Below are 21,715 nucleotides of genomic sequence, written 5' to 3' on the forward strand. Positions count from 1 at the left end.
AACTGATGCAAAAGGAACACTGCCCTGTTTAAAAATAAAAATAAATTGGTCCTATTTTACAAATGGGAAACATATAAAAGAGGTCTACTGGCAGGTAGTAAGATTAAATTTTAGGCCATTCTTGAACTTGGGTCACTACTAACAATAGAATATTAATTCAGGTTGCTTTGTAAGGCTCTTGTCTGGTTTCTGTTTCCTGCACTGTGAAGCATACCTGCAGTGGCAGAATTTTTTTTACCAAGTTCCTTGTGCAGTGTGGTACTGGAAATTTTGCAGTAAAGTAATCCAGTCACACTGAGCTCTTCCTTCTCATTGACCTGAATCTATTTCAGAACATGGCTTAGGTTTTACCTCTTCCTGAAATGTTCTCGAGGAACCCTATTTGGCTTTTAATACCTTTGACAAACATTTCATTGATGCTGTTTTCTCCTAGGAGAGTCTCTTGCACTTGATGTTATTGCCAGATTTTTTCCAAATGAAGTATGAGCTCATTAAAAACAGGGGCTATCTTTTTAAAAGTTTATCACCCACAGTACTTATTCAGAGGATCATAGTGTCATTCACTGCAATGCTCATGCAATTTATATGTTAATTATTGCATCATCAGCTTCTGTGCCAGTAGATCATAAATTCTAACTTCCCTAAGCATCATAAGAGATATTTTTCTATTTCCAAACCCCTGTAAGATTCTCAAGTGACTGTGCAGACATTTCAAGAACAACTGTTTGAAATATTTAGAGTATCATTGTAAACATTTCAATAATAGGAACTTCCTAATGTGAACTCTGGAAACAAGAACACCAATGGGGCAGTGTCTTCTGGATTCATTCATTCAGCAACCTTTTCCATTAGCCTGTACCAGACTCTGGACACACAACTGTTTGTGTATTGGTTCATCCTCAAAACAATGACAGATTGGAAAATAAAGAGATACTTGCTATTGCAAACAGATTCTCTGTAGCTCACGTTGTGGGTTAACCTCTTGACTGTTGTACCATGACTAATTTCCAGGAGACGGCACCAGAAGTCCAAGACTAGCCACTTCTCTATATATTAATATTTCTACTGGAGGTATTTTAATGTGTGCCTCTTCTCCAGTAAATATCTATTAAGGTGTCTATACTATTTGAAAAGAGGTTTCTTGCATTTTTCTAATAACATAGGTGAGGTCATTATACTTGAAAGCAATTATATACATGGAAGGAAAGATAAGGTGTTTAACAAATAACAGAAGGCATTTTACATGAACCACGTAAACCAGCAACCCCAAATGGTAGGAAGATAACCCATTTTGCAGACAAGGAACCTGAAGACTGCAAGGTCATACAGCTCCTAAGTAGAGTTGGGATTTGATTCCAGGTGTATCTGATGCCAAAGTCTGTGCCCTTAAGCAGTTTCCCAGAGAAAAAGGAGAGTTGCTGAGAGTTACAGTCTCTTGCTTTTCATTGATTCTTCTGAGATCAATTAACTTTTCAACCACTTCTTTTGATTTCTGGCAAAAGGCATCAAAACCTATAAACTCGGCTGGTTGCAGTGGCCCATGCCTGTAATCCCAGCTCTTGGGGAGGCTGAAGCAGGAGGATCACTTGAGGCTAGGAGTTTGAGACCAGCTTGGGCAACATAATGAGACCCTGTCTTTACTAAAAAAAAAGAAAAAGAAAAAAAGGCATGGTGGTGTATACCTGTAGTCCCAGCTATTCAGGAGGCCAAGGCAGAAAGATTGCTTGAGTCCAGGAGATTGATGTTGCAGTGAGCCATAATTATGCCACTGCACTCCAGCCTGGGCAACAGAGCTGAGGTCCTGTCTCTAAAAACAAGCAGAAAACCTATAAAGGTGACAAAATTCACAGTATTCTAAAGCTAGATTTCTCCTTACAGACATCCCTTGCTAGAGCTCAGGCGAATTCTGTGACTTGCACATCAGTTTTTAGGGGGTCCTTTTGGTCTGAGTGGTACCTATGGGCTAATAGGAAAGTATAACAAATTCCAAGTGCACACTTTGCTCTATTCTTTTCCTAGAGAGCAAAACCCATGTGTTTTAGGAAAATAACTATAAGAAAATATATCTGAAATCTCTTTAAGATCATGCTGTGCCATTATAACTCATGGTTAATCCCTGCACACAACATAGAATCGAGCCGTCTGAACTTCTTTCTGGGAGACCTTTAGTGCATAGTATACTATTCCTAATGGGTACCACCACTTGGTAGGATAAAGGGAGTTTTCACCAAGATGCAGAAGAAGTGGAAATGAAAAGGTTAAACTTAAGGCTCCATGTCTTTGAAGCCTTCCTGACAAATACGAAATTCTCAGTACATCCATCACTTTGCAGTCTCAACTTGTGGCCTTTTCATTTTAAGATCTTGCTCATGAAGAAGGCTCTCTCTGAATTTGCCTAGATTAGATTACGGCTCAGTCGCAGCAGTTCAGAAATATAATAGCTTGTCTAGACTCAAAATCATAGTTGTCCTTAAGGTTTGCCTTCTTTGCCTTCCAAATTTCATCTTTTCCATCAAATCCCAGATAGCAAAAGGGCCAAACCAGTCACAGGCTCTTGGCGTTTCCCAATCCACAATATCCCTAGGTGCGTTCTTATTTGGGCTTCAATATGAGTGAAAGGATTTAGATGAGGTAATCTGTAACAATTCTCTCCGGGCTACAAGGTAATAGAAGCCTATGACTAAGAAAAGGCTGATGGGTTTGATCAAGGTTGTTGAGAGGAGTTTAAATAGTGATGGGAGGCAAAAGCCAAAATTCCTTCAAATCAATGAGAGGTGGGGAAAACAGAGAATTATTTTATTTTTCATTTTTTCTTGTAAACAGAAAGTTATCCATTTTTTAAAACAATGATACAGGTAAAGATGGAAGCTTGGAGGTTAAGAAGGACTTTTCTTTAGGTGAGGAATAGCTGCGTAGGTAAGGCTGACAGGGTGGCAGCAATGAAAAGGGAGACATTGCAGACATGAAAGGGAAGGTATTATTCTCAGAGGAAAGTCCTAGAAGAAAAGGAAGGGATCAGATCAGGAGTCAGCATTAGAAAGGAGGGGAAAAACTACTTTCAGGGAGAGAACAGTTGGAGGCAGGGGATCTGGTGATGAGTCAGGAGAAGCTGATTGGAGCAGCCCTGTGGGATGGTCTGTTACTTCAGTTAAGGTCAAGAGGCTGAGGGTGACCATGAGAGCACGTGGTAACAACTCCAGAGGCCAGACATTGAGGCTGGACATAGGAGGTACGGAATCCTACATTCAAGATCTGTACACAGGGAACTTTCACATTGCCCACGAGCCAGAAATAGTAGTCTCTTATATCGTGTGCAGTGTAGGAAGTATTTTCATGTTATTTTACAACAAACCTGTCAGCCCAAATGATATTAACATTTAAAAATAAGCAAACTTAAGCCCAGAGTAACTGTGATTTGCTCAGATGTTTTACACCCAGTAAATAATTGTCACATAGTTTTAGTTCAAGGGCTTTTAGTTTCTTTCCTTTCTTTTTCTGTTGTTTTATCTTTCACCCTTTTGTCTAGAAATTTGCTTATAAGGTCCCTAAGGCAGGAGTTAAGCTCTGATGATTAAATAACCCACACTCTGTACAGAATTGCTTTTGAGACTTTTCTCCTTCCAGATGCACGATTTACAGCAAAACAATTAGATATAACAAGTGCTGACATTCCACTAAAATACTTTAGGTAATACATGTACCCACAAATATAGTTATAAAATTACCAAGACATCATTCATTCAGTGAATATTGAAGCTATTATGCCAGGCATTTTGCTGAGCACTATGGGAAACAGAACTGAACCAGATATTTTATGTCAGACAAGTAAACTCAAAAACATGAAAACAGTGGTAAGACATCCTGTGCAAAAGCAGTTATTCTTGGGTGAGTGTACCACGTTTGTGTAATGAAATGTCTGCCAGGATGAAATATTACATGTGGGGATTGAGAGCAAGAAAAGTTTAGAAGCCCAGGTTTCTTAGGCCAGTGTGAATGCTGGTACCTTTTGTGGGACTATGGGATAAGTGAAGCCTAAGTATTAGGGAACAGAGAGCTCCATTTAGGGCATGCTTATTTGCAGTATCTGTGAGACATCTGTGTAGAGATGAACCGTTTGAAGTTGGCTTTACAGGTTGAAGCTCAGGAAAGGTTTACAGGCTGAAAAAAGAAATACAGAAGCAGACTGAGAGGTTAAGTGTTTGGATATAGTTACAGTGGCTTAACAAAAAAAGCATAAGCTTGCTCATTCTGTATATCCAGTGGGGACTGGCAGAACCCTGCCTCAACCAGCATTCAAAGAACCAGGCTGATGGAGCCACCATCATCTTGTAACTGCACTGTCTGCAACATGAAGCCTTGTGGGTCACCGTGGCAGGGGAGAAGATCGGGGAGGGTCTGGGGCCAGGTCTTGAGTACTTTGGCTCAGAAGTGACACATCACTTTTACCTAAACCCTACTGGCAGAAGTGGTCACGTGGCCCAAACCAATCACAAAGAGGCTGAAAAATACAGTCTTGTGTATGCCCAGAAGGGGAAGAAAATTAGCTATTAGTTAAGAGTGGTAATGCCACAGTACAATTAAAATTCTGATATTTTCTGCCATTTTATATGCAGCATGCAATTTTCTGTTCTATCCAGCTGTCACATAAACCATATGTTCTAGTAAGATTCATGCAGTTCTCTGAAAATGCCAAGTGACTGCACACTTTGATTCAACCTGCACCTTCAGTGTGCACCTTGATGCCCTTGCATCTTGTTTCCTCCCCCGGCACCTCCTTTTCTCTTATCCAAATGACATACTCCAGTTGTGGCACTACTGGGCCCCATGAAACCTTTCCTAACCCTCTCTCGGGCAGGCCTGGGCATTCCTCTTGCTCTGTGTTATCACTATAACTACCTCTATTGGTGTACCAAAATTGGAAATTTATATTCACTAAACTGCTTTTACTCATCTGTAACTGTTAAGGAATAGGCACCTGAATAGAGTATATGAACTCAAAAGATAGACTGCCCAGGTTTGGATCTTGGAGAGACCACTTGCAACATCTGTAAGTCTTCATCAATTTATACAACCTTCTGTTCCATTGTTTCCCCATCTGTAGCAGAGCTATGACGACTAAATGAGACAATGTGTGATAAATGACACACAGTGCCTAGCACAAAGCTCAACAAAATCACCTGCAGTTATTAACGTCACTGTCAGGCACCAGAAGAGAAAGTTCCCTTGTGTCTCTAAAGTTCTCTCAAGTTGCTATGTATAGGAAAAGAGTGGTGCCATTTCTCTAAGTAAACTGCATACGTAGGATACATTTCTAACACAATACACCATTTACTTTATAAAAATTTAATAACATTAAAAAGGAGAAATTTTGATTGAAAACTAAAGTCCCATTATAGATGTTTCGCTTATGAACAAAGAAAGCAGTTTCAAAGAAAAATGACACAGTATGAAAGGTACTGTTTACCCCAGATGAGTTAAAATATTCTATAACTATAAAATATTAAATAATGAATATGGGAATAGTAAACATGATATTAACTTTCATCTTCACTTCTAAGTGAATAAGAAAATGCTCCAGAAAGGGGAAACTTGATTATAGACCGCAGGAATAAATGGCAGTACACTGATAGAGACTGAAATTCCCTCACTTTAACCCAGTTAACAAAGGAGCTTTCAACATATATTAGTTCTTCATGTTCTTTTACAGTAAAGGAATAAATACAGTCATAACAGCAGAAAACAAAAAAGGGGGAAGGGGTACATTCACATTTTTGGTAAAATATAGGGGTAATGATTCAGATATAAATGCAGGTTTGGTTTGCTTTAATACAGTGGGGGTTTTTTTTGGTTTTTGTTTGTTTTTTGCTTATATAAGCGCTATATAAAGGAAAGTAGCTTTTTAAAATCTAGTAAAACATGGTAAAAAATTTTGGCAATTTTTGTTAATTATTAGGCAATGCTTCCATATTAGAAAAAATAAGTTCCTCTTATGGCTCTAAATTAATAAACAATTTATTCAGTAATCATTTCATGTTATAGAGTTCAGTGTTGCATTTCATTTTAACTGACTGTAATCCGCAAGTACTAGTACAAAATGGGATTTATGTGTCTTAGCAGGATGCATATGTGATATAATAATCACTGTTAATGACTTCCATTTTTAAAAAAGAATGTTAAAGAAATTCATTTCTATCAAACTTAAGAGGACTCCTTCCCTTGCCCAAAGAAATGCAACTTTAACTCAAAATTTTAACACGTAATCAAAATAATATGTATATTATGAATTAAAATGTATTTTAACAAGTTTCAAATATACTTATTTGGCTCTGGTACATAAGAAAATATTTACAACTAATAAAAAGCAGATTGTAGAATATACATGTTCTACGTATAAAAATAAGTAGAATGTTTTATAGTCCAGGCCAAAAGATCTTTTCTAAGCCAGGTTTTATCCATGCAATTCTGTTACAATACCATCTCATTAGCATTACTGGAACACACACATGCATGGAAGAAATCTAACAACAATCTTGATTTAAAGCTCATACTGCCTTTTTAGGGCCTGTATTTCTTCTAAAGTAAAATGGTGGTTTGGTGTGCCTGAAAGGTCCTCAAACAGCTGCTCAATTAGCTCCTTTTGGCCCTTGCTAATTAGTGTCAACATCATCTAAAAGAAGAAAAAAAAAAAAAAACGATGTTAGCATAAATAACATGTTTAAGTTACACACACTCTAATAAAACCAATCTCTATTAATAAAATACTTAGCCACTTACCTTAAACCTTTCTGCTTTACTCAGATATAAAAGATGCTGATACACCAATGAGGGATCTTTTTCAATAAGATAATTTTTCAGAGACTGAATGAGGAGGAGAAATGTATCCCCTTCAAGTTTGTTACTTAACAACATCGGCAGATCTTCTGGTGCAGTGATGGCTAAGAGATGTGCACAGGCTTCTTTATCCTTCCTGGTACTGAGAGCATTTATAATCTGACCAAATTCATAGGCATTATTAGGCTTGGCTATCAGAAGTGTCTCAGGGTCTTCTGGTGACCCACTGCTTTTGTCTCCCTTCTCAGAAGCTAGGCATCCTGTGGAGACCTCCTCTGCAGGTCTTCCAGGCTCCTCCTCATTGCATTCATTCACCTTCATGAGGAAAAAACACACTGTGACACTAAACTACAGTCACCGCACACATCCTAAGTACGTTTGTCAGCATGAGAATTGAGAACTACAAGTAGACTGTATTGTAGTCCACTTCCAAGTGAAAAATTTGTAATTTCTTTTAGGAAGAGAAATTTTAGGGTATAAGATCCAATTCATAAAAGTTTAAAACATTATTTGACATTGAAACTATGACAACAAAATTTAATTTTTAGAATTTTCCATTAATACAACTTGCATAAAGGCCTATGTCAATTTTATCTCTTTTTCACAATACATTTTAACAGAGAAATGAGCTTACATTGAATTCTCCTAAAACAGTTTTTTCTCCCTCCTTTAAAGAGAAAAAAAAAACCTTCCTAGCTTCTCTTACATATTAGCCTCTTACTCTTGGTGGAAATGTAAGATTATCGATGGGGTATTAGCATTCATGAATGTACAGGGATTCACAGCCTGACATTCTTCCCTAATATTAGGCAAAGAAAAACATTTTAGTTATCTGAATCACAAAGGCAGTTTGATCTTGAGGTAGCTGGAGATCTCTGATGGGGCAGTCATAGAGTGCTAAACAGGTCTGAATCAATCTGGAAAATCTCGACGAGGTGAGGCTTGCAGGGCCCCTGTAACTACATCAGTCCCGTCAGGAGTCTGCAGATCTACCCTGGAGCAAAGTCAGTGGCCACTGGTTCCCAGTATACTCTGGAGTGCGAGCAGTGCAGATGGAAGCCTAAGAAAGGAAGAACTCCAGTAATGCAGACTCCTATTACCATCTGTGGACCCACGTTGGGAAATACAATGGCTAATTATCATTGCAAAGGAGATGTTTTGTTGCCGGTTAAAATTTTGGCACTGATCATCAGAATGAAAACATAAAATTAAAAATGTTTTAGAACTCATAGGAATATGACCTTAGAATCCAGACAAAGGTCCCCAAAAGAGCACTTTCAAAGAAAATCAAATACAAATACCTCTTGAATCTTAATTTTCCTTCTCTCTTTTTCTTTGTTGAATGATGCTGTCTTATCCTTAAGATTAAGGAGTCTAGTTACTTCTTCCAGTTCCATCTTCGCCTCAATAATACTTGGGTCTAGTAGGAGAACTTTATTGAGATCAATTAAACTTTTCTGATAATTCTGTAAGTAGGAAGACAGAGAAAATAACTCTCATAAATAGAAGGAGCCTAGAGTAACCTGACGGAGTGAGGTTGATGAAGTGAGTTGTGCAGTACGTGTGCAGGATCCACATTAGTACCACTCTTATAAAGTGAGCCTATGGGGTAAGCATGCAGCTCAAATATTATAACCCATAACAGTGAACATCTTCTAGAGATTTCGAAAAAGCACAGGATCTGGAGTTAGAAAACTCAAGTTAAGTTCTTTATCACCACAAGCTTTCCAGTTCCTAATACATGGTAAGCACTTGTTGCTTGCTGAATGAATAAATGAAAGAATGAACCCGTCCTTGTATTAGCACCTACTAGCAATGAAACTTAAGATCCTACTTAACCTTTCTGGGCTTCAGTCATCTCATCTTTAACCTAAGGGTAACAAAAGCTCTATTCAAATTTTCACAAGGCTGTACCCAGAAGTAAATGAATAAATAGTAAGTGGCTTAAAGCTGTAAAGGACTATGCAAATGGTAGTTGTTATCATAAAAAGTTCCATAAACTCCTTCCAGGTTGTTTGCTGTTCAAAATTGGCTAGAGTCAACATTTAATCTTTCGTGAGTCAGACAATACATTCAAGAAGTAGAGGGGAAAGAAAGGGAATCTAACAGGACATGACCGCTGAATCTGGTAGCAGAGACAGATGCCCCAAAGCCAGTCTGCCGTGACTCGCTATGTTCTAAACTACAGACTAGACCCATGTTTTGATTAAACCAAACTGTGAGGAAGCAAAGAATCGCAAAGGTGTGTAACCTCTTTAAGTATTCATGACACCTCAGCAACTGTATTCACAAAAGGCTGAGCACAGATAAGCTGAGCTAGTGATTATGTGACATTCCTGGGGACTAGCTGTAATCCCACATGCCTTTCCCCTCCCCCACAGCAACACACCAGAGCAAAAGGGACATATTTAAAGAGACAACCTTATATCTGCTAATTTATAAACGTAAATTATTTATAAAGTATAACAAATCTCCAGATATCACTGTCCTATACCAGCGAACCTACTAGGGGGGAAAAAATGACACTGTATTTATATTCTAAGTGTTGTAGGCCAGGAATCATACTGAAAGGCAAGGGAATGGAGCAGCCAAGTTGAGCACGTAATAAAATCTAATTCTTAACCATTCTGAGCATTTTACAAGTATTTACTCTCTCAGCAGCCCTATAAATATTAACTTTTATTGTTCCCATTTTAAAAATGAAGAAACTGAGGCCTAAAGAAGTGATCTCTGGGATGGTCACGGCAGCAATGACCAGAAGGTGGATGATTACATGGTGTGGAGCTCAAGGGAAAGGGCTGGAAATAGAAACCTGTGAGCCCTACACCCTTGGAAATGGAAGCTCAACACCCTTGGAGTCAATAGGATCATTTATGTGAATCTGGAACGTCTCTGCCTAAAGAGCAGCCTGACTGGCTGGAAGAGACATAGAAAACAAGAAGTACACGTTGACAAGTGTTAGCACTGCAGCCAAGCATGAAGAGAGGACAGAACAGCAGCAAGGGTGGAGACAGAATTGGGCAAGGAGGCAGCTAAGAGGGGGCGGGGCTCATTCACTTCGCAAATGGTCTCTGAGCATGTACATGTGCCAGGAGCTAAGAAGACCGCAGCAGGAAAGACACAGGCCTTGCATTTATGGATGCTTACGTCCTATGGGGGGAAGCAATTAAAAACATGTAAACAAATGAATAAATAATTACAGACTGTCACTGATGCCATGAAAAAAACTAAAGGTTGAGATGGACACTAATGAGGGAGCCTCCTTTTTCTACAGCTACAGTGGTCTGAGAAGTCAAGACTTGAAGAGAATCCAGCCATGCAGTGTAGAGGGAAGAGCAGAGCTTATACAAAGAGAAAGTGTGTCCCAGCACTTTGGGAGGTCAAGGTGGGTGGATCACATGAGGCCAGGAGTTTGAGACCAGCCTGGCCAATGCAGGTAAACCCTGTCTCTACTAAAAATACAAAAATTAGCCGGGCGTGGTGGTACACATCTGTAGTCCCAGTGACTTGGGAGGCTGAGGCAGGAGAATTGCTTGAACTAGGGAGGCGGAGGTTGCAGCGAGCCAAAATGATGCCACTGCACTCCAACCTGAGTGACAGAGCAAGACTCTGTCTCAGAAATAAACAACAAACAACAGCAAATCAGAAAATGTGGCTTTGACAAAAGGAAGAAGGCATTAAAAGTTGCTAACAACCCTATTAGGCCTTTTAAAAAGGATGTATTATAATCACATGTGTTTGTGACAGTATTTACCATTAATAGACTTGATGAAACCATAAAAGCAATAGTTATTTTACAAGATATTCTTTTTGATATTTATATTGATACATAACAATTGTATGTATCCTCCTCTACAGCATCCTCTTTTGGGTGGATCTTGCTGCTTCCTCTATTAAGTGTAAATTCCCTAAGTAGGCACCATGCCTTTATTCACCTCTATACTCCTAACACCTAGCACATAACTGGCAATCAATAAGAGAAATAAATTGTAAATAAAAGCAAAACGTTCAGTGATCTTTTCTTACAAAGAACAGCTGTACATTAAAGAAAGCTCATATTTTTCAAAGCTGGCATCATTAAAAATCACTATTAAAGTCAGAAAACAAAAGATCTGAGGAAAGCAGTGTTGAGCTGGGAACTAAAGGCAGGGCATCTGCTACTGTGAGCCCCTCTGCCACTTCCTGATTGCAGTCACACTGGGCAAACAGGCCTGGGCGTGAGTTCTGACACATTCTATAAGCAGTTGTAGCCTTTTGAAGATCCTGAAATTAGGACAAGCGTGGTGGCTCACATCTGTAATCCTAGCATTTTGAGAGGCCAAAGTAGGAGGATCGCTTGAGGCCAGGAGTTTAACACCAACCCTGGCCAACATAGTGAGACCCTGTCTCTCTTAAACATTTTTTAAAATTCTGAAATTAAATTCACTCAACACATACTCAAATTACAAGACAACAAATCAAGCTATAAGCTAACAGCCTCATAATCTACTAGGATAGGATTACTCTAATTTTGGACTGGATTATCTTTGTGCATCATAATACAATTTCTGGAATTCATTCCAAGGAAATAGAAAAGTCCAATGAAGTATTAAAGTCCATTCTTTCATTAGGTGCTGCTTCTGACCTTTTGTCAGCTCACCAGGTTCAGAGTCAGGCAGCCACTAAGAGGTAACCGTGCTCCAAGAGTTTAACCATTTGTAAACTCATGAGTCATGCAGATCCTCATTTACCAAATATACTAAGCTCAAAGAGGTGAGTACATTTTGAAGGAGTCTCTTAATATCTGGTGCCACATACCATCTAGGAAATTTTTACATGAGGTTTATGAGTGAGTGTGTTGCTAACCAAAAAAAGAGGGGTGGGGGAAGGCATGTGTTTGGGTTACGTGGACACTGTGTGGCTTCGTCAGCATGGAGCGGGGAGGTCACAGGGCAGCATGGGGGTCCTGGCAGGACATGCAGGCATGACTGCACTGCAGCTGGAGTGAATCTAGGATCTGGAAAAGCTGGCCATTTCAATGTACCCGGGTGGTTCTCATTTGCTAAACTATGCAACAACATGACTACTCTTCTTGCAGAACCCAGATAGTTCCCTTTCAGTGATGGGCATGGAATTAAAACAACTATCTCAGATTCAATCAGTCAAAACAATCCTCTCCCCACCCCCAAGCTTCCCCCTTTCCTGAAGGCTTCCCATTATCACACTGCTCCTCTCAGCCACCCAGCCAGAACCTGGGAGACATCCCCTCCATCACTGTGTCCCCCCAGAAATTCCTGTGTTGAAGTTCTAACCTCCAGTACCTCAAAATGTAACCATATTTGGAGACAGGTCCTTTAAAGAGGTAATCAAGTTAAAGTCAGTAGGCCCTTCCTAGTCCAAGAAAGACGCCCTTCCTGTGTCTTTATAAAAAGATAAGATTTGAGCGCGCGCGCGCGCACACGCACACACACACACACACACGCGCGCACACGCACACACACACACACGCGCGCGCACACGCACACACACACACGCACACACACACCCCCGCCCCCCAGAGGGAAGGCCATATGGAGACATAGGGAGAGGACAGAATCTGTAAATCAGAGACAGAGGGCTCTGAAGAAACTACCCCTGTTAAACCGTGAGCTGAGACTTCCAGCCTCCAGAATGAATTTCTGTTGTTCAGACCACCCAGTCTGTGGCACTTTGTTATAGCAGCCACAGCAGTTAACATACTTCTCTCTTTCCTTGGACATTATTTTCCTTCAGGTACCTGCTTCTCACCTTGGTGATCTCTCACTTACCTTTCTCCTCATGCTGGGCCCCTCTGATCAACCTTCCATGAGGTCCCCAAATCCAATCCATTATGCCACCATTCACCCCGCTCTGGAGGCTCCATCACCTTCAGAATCAAGTCCAGCCTCCTCAGCATGGCCTACCAAGCCCCTCAGGATCTGATCATTTCCCTCTGTCCCCACTCCTAGTCGCATCTGGCTTCCAGCTGTACAGTTTGTAAATAAGTCTATCTATAAAAAATGTGCACAAGAACGTCACAGCAGCTTTATTCATAACAGCCCCGAACTAGAAACAACCTAAGTGTCATCAGCTGGTGAATATATACACAAATTGTGATACATTCATATAACGCAGTGATACAAAGGAACAGCTCCTGATAACCACACAGTATAAACAAATCTCAGGTTATGCTGAAAGAAGCCAAACAGTAGAGTCCATTCTATATGATTTATGGTAATGTCCAAAAGAATCAAAACTAATCTATAGTGATAAATATCGGATGAATTGCTGCCTGAGGGTGGGGTGGAGAGAGGGAGATTTTTTTTGTACAGGGGTGCAGAGAATTTTCTAGAAAGATGAAAACTTTTTTTACTTTTAGTACACACCACCTTTGGAAGAAAATGTTCTTTATCTTGATTGGGATAGTGGCTACAAGAGGATATGCACATATCAAAAGGCAATGACCTGCACACTTATAATGTATGAATGTCATTGTATTATACCTTAATAAAACTGAGTTTTAAAAATTATTTCAGGAAATACCATTTTCCAGTATGTTCTGGTTTTTCCTTGTGATGTTATTTTCTATAAATATGAACATTCATTCAATAGGATTTCCATGCAGAAGAATCTGCATGAAGAAAAGTGTAATTATACAATATCCACTTTCTTTTAAACTAATGGTGTGGTTTTCTTAGAGAAGAATGTCATTCTACAGACTTACACTGACCATCAGCCGGCTAAAGGCCCAGATCGCTATAAGCTTTCAAGTCTCCGATGTGTCTCTCTGAACTTCTGCTGGATGAACCATCCTCCATTCTGATGCCTTCCCCCACCCAACCTCCAACTCCAATCCTTGCTGGAGGAACCAGCGGCATTACCACTAGCTTTCGGTAATTCAGTACCAAGTCTTCCTGTACCTTAAAATGAACCTACTGTAACTAATAATATTCCTCAGAAAACTAGAGAACAAATCATCATTTTTGAGCTGTAAAGAATCTTGGAAGTGATCTAGTTTCACATTATAATTAGGAGTGAAATCTGAGACCTATATCAAGGTTTTAGAACTGGTTAGTACAATACTAGGATTAAATCCCAGGATAGCCCCAATCCCATCCCAAGATCTGGAGATTTATGCATGTGAAAAATACTTGATTTGTTCAGAACTGAAGTTTATGCATTAAAATGAAGATTTCCTCACCTTGAGTCCTTTATGAGCCAGAGCTCGTCTATAGCACGCTTTCACGTTCCCATCATCTAGCTGAAGTGCCTGATCACAGTCCTGCTTTGCCGCTTCAAACTGGCACAGCTTCAAGTAACAGAGAGCTCTGGCATAATGCAACAGAACTCAGTATTATGAAAGGTAAAGATAGGATATCTATAAGTTTAGACAGCTAAGAAAAATCAGAAAATAGCTCAATAAGTCTGTTTCTATACCACAGTGGTTTCCATTATAACATTTGATTCAATTATGGCACTGGGGATACAGCCGCAAACAAAATACAGTCACAGCCCTCAAGGAGGATGCAGTCAAGTGGAAGAGACAGACTATTAAAACAAGCGAACACAATCAAATCTGTGCAAAGTACTCTGGGAGCACATGCTGATAACTACATCAGATTCAGTGGGGCTGAGACAAGGGGCAGAGCAGGCAGGGAAGACTTCCTAGAAGAAGTGACATTTAAGTTGAAATACAGAGTATGAAGTTAAGAATTATCTAATGCAAACACAGTAGGTTGAGAGAGTTCAGACAGAGGTAGGGGAGAGTGGAGGCCAAGGACACAGCAAGTGCACAGACCTACAGTACAGGAGAATATGGTGTTCTTGAACAACTAAGAAGAGTTCCATATGGCTAGAATGCAAGAATGAGGCTGGAAGAGCAGGCAGGCCAGATCACGAACGGCCTTGTAAGTCATGGCAACGAGGCTAAGCTTTATAAACTAAGCTTAATGCAAGTCCGATGAAGGGTTTTTAATAGGGGCTGACATGTTTGCCATGTTTTCGACAGTCCCTCTGGCTACAGCTTGGAGAATGAGAGAAGAGGGAACAAAGCTGTGCAAGGACACTATGAGGGTGCTACGGACATTTAGGAGGAGATGACAGTGGCCCAGAGCAAGGGAATGATGGGGGGTGGTGGCAGGGAGACAGAAAGGCTCACGCTGAAGATGGATTTGGGATTTAGAAGGTAGAAACATCCAAGCTTGCTGACTAGAAGAGAGAGGTCAGGGACAATGTCCAGCCCTGAGTGCGGAAGAGACAGGGAGCACTTCAGTCTGGAGCTCAGAAGACAAGAGATTTGGGAGACATCATTGTAAGGCGGTACGTGGAGCTGGGGAGAGGATGAAATGGCCTCTAGAGTAGGGAGGAAGGAAAAGGGACCTAGAGCCTCATAACTAAGAGAATTCTACGGAAAGAAAAGCCTACAGAAGGAAAGGGAGACGATGAGAACCAGGCAATGAACTGCCTGCCTCCTCCTCCTCCTCTGCAGCCAAGAGGAGGAGGCTTCACAGAAAACTGAATGGCCAATAGTGCCCGATCCTGCAGAGGCTGAACAGGAGAAGGGCAGGAAAACATTTGTTGGATTTAGTGACATCTTTTGTCTAATATTATATCACCATATTCTATATAGGTATCCTTTTTGTTTTTTGAGATGGAGTTTCACTCTTGTTACCCAGGCTGGAGTGCAATGGCACAATCTTGGCTCACCACAACCTCTGCCTCCCAGGTTCAAGTGATTCTCCTTGCCTTAGCCTCCTGAGTAGCTGGGATTACAGGCATGCACCTCCATGCCCGGCTAATTTTGCATTTTTAGTAAAGAAGGGATTTCTCCATGTTGGTCAGGCTGGTCTCGAACTCCCGACCTCAGGTGATCTGCCCGCCTCAGCCTCCCAAAGTACTGGGATTATAGGCATGGGCAATCATGCCCGGCCTATATAGGTATGTTTTACCACGTGGTAAAGATGGTAACTGAGCAACAATCTGCCCATTCCTGCTACACACTATAAAAGATGCTGGAGCCTTCCTGCAGCACTTCAGAAGGAAAAGGGCAGTCTCCATAAGACACTATTTTGAAAGGCCATTGATTCCTGCTCCTCCCACGCTGGACAATGCCCAGACCCAGCTAACTGCAGTGAGGCCAGCCAGCCAGGAAATGCCGAATCAGAGCCGCACAATCCAAAGCAACCACAGTCGCCTTTGAGGACCTGGTAGCACAGACTGTCAGACCTCTCATCCCACCCACACCTCAGGCTTCCAGTCTCTCTAGAACTCCCACAGCCTCACCTCTTTCAGAGACACTTGGTTAGGACAGCTTGCTATAGAAATTCCTAGAACCATCACAAAAAACTTTGGCAATTACTTAATATTCTTTAAAATATTTTTAATAATCAAAACTATTAACATAAGAAATATATAAAGTTACAAAGAACTTGCCTGTTTGTATATATGGCACATTCCTTATTGTTAATTTTTAAGCATTCGCTGTATTTACTGAGGGCGTCTTCATAGTTTTTGTCATTTACACATTGATTTCCTTCTTCCTTAAGGGCTTTAAATGTTTTTTCATCTATAGAATAAAAAAAAAAAGGAATTATTTGTACAAGCACCTCTACAAAATCTTAAGTGCAGTTATGAGTAAATCTTCTATTGCAAATTTGATCACAAAGCATGCAGAGCTAAAATCTAAATGGAACAAAATTTTGTAGACAATTAAAATGACAGGCTATAGGTAAAAATAATTATATAATTATGATACTATTATTTTCTAACTAGAAAATATGATACAAGAAATAATTCTGTCATTTGATCAATACTGGCATACCTTTTCTCTACTGGAATTCTAGAGACAGTAACAGAGGCCAGAACTGCCTTAGAGATGGTAGAATCAAGCAAACAATGCTACCAGGGCTCAAGTGACTATATGACAAGAGGCAGAGTCTCCAATAAGGCTGCACATGTGAATTTGCAACCTTCACAGTGTTTTCTGTCATCTTGATCTATGCTGCCTCACGCAGCGCTTTTACAATGGTACAGGAGCACTTCAGACCTTTGCTTAAGCTTGGATGCAACAGAATCAGTCAATGAAATCGGATACAAATATCCATAGTGTTCTGTTCGGCAACTATTTTGTGAATAGTGAACATGCCTCTTAAAGCCTGAAGTGGACATCTATCCAGCACCCCAAATTTCCTTGGGAAATCACATCTCTTCCATTCTCTGCTCCTTTGGTTTAAGTGAAGCAAACCTTACTCCAGCCCTAACCTTTGAGATAATCATTTGATTAATCAGAACATCATGGTCTATGGCCACAATAATCCAATTGGTCAAGGATGAGTCTATGAGAGCTGATCAAATGTTCTTGAAAGATTCTTATAAAGTAATTCTTGCTGTTTCCCATGGGATTTAAGGCTCAAAGGAGGAGCAATTTTGCCATCCTGTGATAAAACAGGATGGTGTGAGAATGGAGCCAACAGAGAAAGGAAAAGGCCAAGATGGAGAGCTGGAGTCTCTGAGTCCTGAATCCAGCCATCCCTGCAGCTCCTCCACCTGTGGCCTTGTCCATAATAAGTGGCCATAAACAGTTTTTTGCTTACTTGAGACATTTCAAGCTGGGCTCTCTGTTATCTGCAATCAGAGTCTGAACTGTTCATTACCAGAATTACAGACTATCCCTATTATTTTGCAGTGAACATGGCTGACAACCTGCTCAGAATCTATTTCCGGGACCTCAATATTCATTCAGCTATCACCCCTCTCCTATTCAGACCACGTGTTCAGGGGAGGCTGACCTCACTGATCAGAACCCCAGGTCTAAGCCAATCAGTGCATGGGGCATTTCCTCATCAAAGAGACTGACTCAGGGATGGGCACATGGCCCAATTCAGTTGAACAGAATAACAGAATTAAAAATCTGGGCTTTAGGGCAATGTTCTTCCTCATTCTTAAATTAATGCCACCAAAAGCAATGGTTTCTCTCTCTCTCTCCGAACACTGATGCAGATGTAAAGACTAAAACTGCTACAGTTCTATTGTTTCCTGCTACAGCCTAGGCCTTGATGAGCTGTGCCTGATTTACAGCCTGTCTGGGCCCTTTCAGTGACATGAGCCAAAACTGTCCCTTATACTTTACATAAACAGATTTTCTGTTACTTACAACCAAAATTTTCAAACATACACAAAATATTAAAATTTAAAGTTTGAAACCTAGGTAATAAGTTTATCCTATGGAATAATTTGATATGTAATAAAAATAATAATTAAAATTTAAAATATACCTTTAAATTTTGCAATCTTAAAATCTTCTGATAATAATAATAATTATTATTATTTTTTTGAGACAGGGTTTGGCTCTGTTGCCCAGGCTAGAGTGCAGTGGCATGGTCTCGGCTCACTGCAACCTCCGCCTCCTGAGCTTAAGCCATTCTCTCACCTCAGCCTCCCAAGTAGCTGGGACCATGCCCAAGTAATTTTTGTATTTTTAGTAGAGATGGGTTTTGCCATGTTGCCCAGGCTGGTCTCAAACTCCTGAGCTCAGATGATCTGCCTGCCTCAGCCTCCCAAAGTGCTGGGATTTCAGGCGTGAGCCACTGCACCCAGCCAATTTTTTTTTTTTTTTTTTTTTGGTAGAGATGGGGGTCTCGCTTTATTGCGCAGGCTGGTCTTGAACTGTTGGCCTTAAGTGATCCTCTTGCCATGGCCTCCCAAGGTACTGAGATTACTTCCAAGAGGCACCATGCCCAGCCCACTAAATTTATAATATAAACTCAGAATGTAAACAATAATCTTATTTGTCCCTCTGCCAAATTGTATAAAATATTAGTTTACTTTTCATCTTTTATTTCAAATCACAGAATATTTCATGTTTCAAAAGATCTCACACAGGCTAGGCTACTCACAACTATTAACCCCAGCGCTTTCAGAGATCGAGGCAGAAGGATTACTTGAGCCCAGGAATTCAAGACTAGCCTGGGCAACATAATGAGATCCCATCTCTATTAAAAAAAAAAAAAAAAAAAAAACTAGCCAGGCATGGTGGCGCACACTTGTAGTTCCAGCTACTCAGAAGGGAGGATTGCCTGACCCCAAGAGGTCTAGGCTGCAGTGAGCCAAGGCTGCATCACTGCACCCCAGTCTGGGCAACAAAACAAGATCCCATCTCAAAACAAAACCAAACAAAACAAAACAAAAAAACCAAAACCCTTTTACATGTATACTCATAGGACACAGGAGGTATGTAACAATTTCTCAAGACCATATAGTATTAAAGAGGGAGAACATAATTTCAGCACTTTGGGAGGCCAAGGCAGGCAGATCATTTGAGGTCAGGAGTTTGAGACCAGCCTGGCCAACATGGTGAATCCTTGTCTCTACTTAAAAAAAAAAAAAAAAAAAAAAAAAAAAAAACCATGAAAATTAGCCAGGTGTGGTGGTACGTGCCTATAATCCCAGTGACTCAAGAGGCTGAGGCAGGAGAATTGCTTGAACCCAGGAAGCAGAGGCTGCCTGCAGTGAGCCAAGATCGCACCACTGCACTCCAGCCTGGGCAACAGAGCAAGACCCTGTCTCAAAATAATAATAATAAAAATAAAAAAATAAAAGATGGAGAACAGGGACTTCATTTAAAGCTAGGACTGATTCTAGAATTCATGCTCTTATCTCTGCTTTACTGTGAAAGTACACACACAGCTCAAGGTAACCTTCAGAAGAAATGAGTGTAGGTGTCCCCCACCTGTGATGGCCTGCTGGCGATGGCTGCTGGAATTTCCTGCTTGGTTCGAGATCATCTCTGTTGCCGGATGCCAAGCTTGCAGTGGCACAGAAGCAGGCACAGCAGGAATGGGTGACAGCTTCTCCCGCCAATTTGGTCCATCTAGCTCCATTAAAATTCTTGATAGTCTAAAGAGAAAATGAATTTTTTGTTTATCATTTAGTTTACTTTTTATACTACTGAAGGTCAGATTAAGAGTAAAATTTACAAATGCTATGCAAATGCATACTTCCTTGTAGAAAACATGCAATCCTGAGCTATTTTCTGTTCACGTAAACTGTTTTCAAAGAGTTTTACAAGTTGCCATAAATGATGCAACTTAGACTATTTTTAATCAAAACAAAAAAATTAAGACATTTTTAATTTGTTAAAAAAATTTAATGTATACATAAAATGTTCTTTTTGAGAAATTTAAATATATTAATAAAACTAAAATTTAGGAGGCCTAAAAGAAATGTCTCCTGTAACATTTAATATCATTACTAAATTGATAATGTATTACTCTTAAGAATGATCAGAAGTATTTTAGAATTTCTATGCCCAAACTGTACATTATGATAACCACATTACCAACCACTGTGGTTGGCAACAGATGTACAAGACTGGCTGCCAACACTGCAAAGGGCTCGCTGTCATGTGAAGAATGCTTTTTCTCAAAACATTTACGTGTGGTTAAGATACTCTTTCTTGCTCTGTATTTTTTTCATCTCTATAATTATCAGTTTATTCTTTTTTTTTTTTTTTTTTTTTTTTTTTTTGAGACAGAGTTTTTCTTTTGTTACCCAGACTGGAGTGCAATGGCGCGATCTCGGCTCACCACAACCTCCGCCTCCTGGGTTCAGGCAATTCTCCTGCCTCAGCCTCCTGAGTAGCTGGGATTACAGGCACGCACCACCATGCCCAGCTAATTTTTTTTGTATTTTTAGTAGAGACGGGGTTTCACCATGTTGACCAGGATGGTCTCGATCTCTTGACCTCGTGATCCACCCACCTTGGCCTCCCAAAGTGCTGGGATTACAGGCTTGAGCCACCGCGCCCGGCCCAGTTTATTCTTTTGTTCATTTGTTTGTGTTGTTTTTGAGATGGAATCTCACTCTGTCGCCCATGCTGGAGTGCAGTGCAGCAATCTTGGTTCACTGCAACCTCTGCCTCCTGGGTTCAAGTGATTCTCCTGCCTCAGCCTCCCAAGTAGCTGGGATTACAGGCATGCACCACCACGCCTGGCTAATTTTCATATTTTTAGTAGAGACAAGGTTTCGCCATGTTGGCCAGGCTGGTCTCGAATTTCTAACCTCAGGTGATCTTAGCCTCCGAAAATGCTGAGATTACAGGCATGAGCCACCGCACCTGGCCCCATTTATTTATTCTCTTTTCATATGAATTAAGGTGAAAAAATAAGACACTAGATTCTACTACAAGGACTTTCTTATTAATGACATTTACTTACGGCCATATAAAATTTAGATTGATAGCCTCGGTGATCACTTTTTCATTATTTAAACATACAAAATGTCATAGATTTAAAAATAAAATTAAAAATTACGTCTTTTGAACAAATCTGGGTTAAAAGAACTGCTTCCTAAGACTGAAATGGTTTACTGGCAATGAGTAGAATAAATTCAAGTTAGTTAACTCTAGTCTCACATACTTTTTGTGTGAAGAACTTTTGTATTTATAAATAGACAAATGTAATACATATACTTTCCTTATAGTTTCTTAAACTTAAGTTTCAGTAGTGATCTTTGGTTATAATAATTGAATCTTACTTTTTAATGTTAAGAAATAAATTAGAAAGTTAATGTATAACCACCCAGAATTGCAGAAGAAAAAGAAGTTTCAGAAAAAAAGAATTTTCAAGCAAAACTTGTATTACCAGTAGAGAGGAAGGAAGAAGCAGCTGAAAAGAGATGATGTGTTGCCAGGGAATAAATAAGTATATGCAGGGAAATTTAACATATAAGATTCCTGGAGAGGAAGAGAGGAATATGGTTAATGGAAGACAGAAACAAAATAAACACAGATGTTTAAATTAAAAAAAAGGTGGCTGCTGCTTAATTTTCCGTAATGAACTGGAGTAGATGGAAAAGCAAGCATAAATATGGGATTCACAAATAAGGAATA

The 21,715-nt window shown here is 40.0% G+C and overlaps 1 protein-coding gene across 2 annotated transcripts in view; it reads right to left on the reverse strand.

Annotated features, from left to right (window-relative positions):
* Positions 1-5,327: 5,327 nt before the first annotated feature.
* Positions 5,328-21,715, reverse strand: part of SPAG1 (sperm associated antigen 1) — a 76,070-nt gene continuing 59,682 nt past the window's right edge. Inside the window, exons 14-19 of one of the 2 annotated variants that reach the window (XM_032248057.1) lie at positions 19,556-19,722; positions 16,261-16,393; positions 14,030-14,156; positions 8,133-8,297; positions 6,775-7,146; positions 5,328-6,667 (exon numbers count right to left, since the gene is read on the reverse strand). In XM_032248057.1, the coding sequence (XP_032103948.1) occupies positions 6,536-6,667; positions 6,775-7,146; positions 8,133-8,297; positions 14,030-14,156; positions 16,261-16,393; positions 19,556-19,722 (1,096 nt within the window). In that variant the 3' untranslated portion in view covers positions 5,328-6,535. The remainder of the gene's footprint in view (positions 6,668-6,774; positions 7,147-8,132; positions 8,298-14,029; positions 14,157-16,260; positions 16,394-19,555; positions 19,723-21,715) is intronic. The other variant, XM_032248068.1, reaches the window with a different exon arrangement.

Source organism: Sapajus apella, unplaced genomic scaffold (assembly GCF_009761245.1).
Source record: "Sapajus apella isolate SASKATOON/1434 unplaced genomic scaffold, GSC_monkey_1.0 scaffold3, whole genome shotgun sequence".
In the NCBI taxonomy this organism is placed as follows: Eukaryota; Metazoa; Chordata; class Mammalia; order Primates; family Cebidae; genus Sapajus; species Sapajus apella.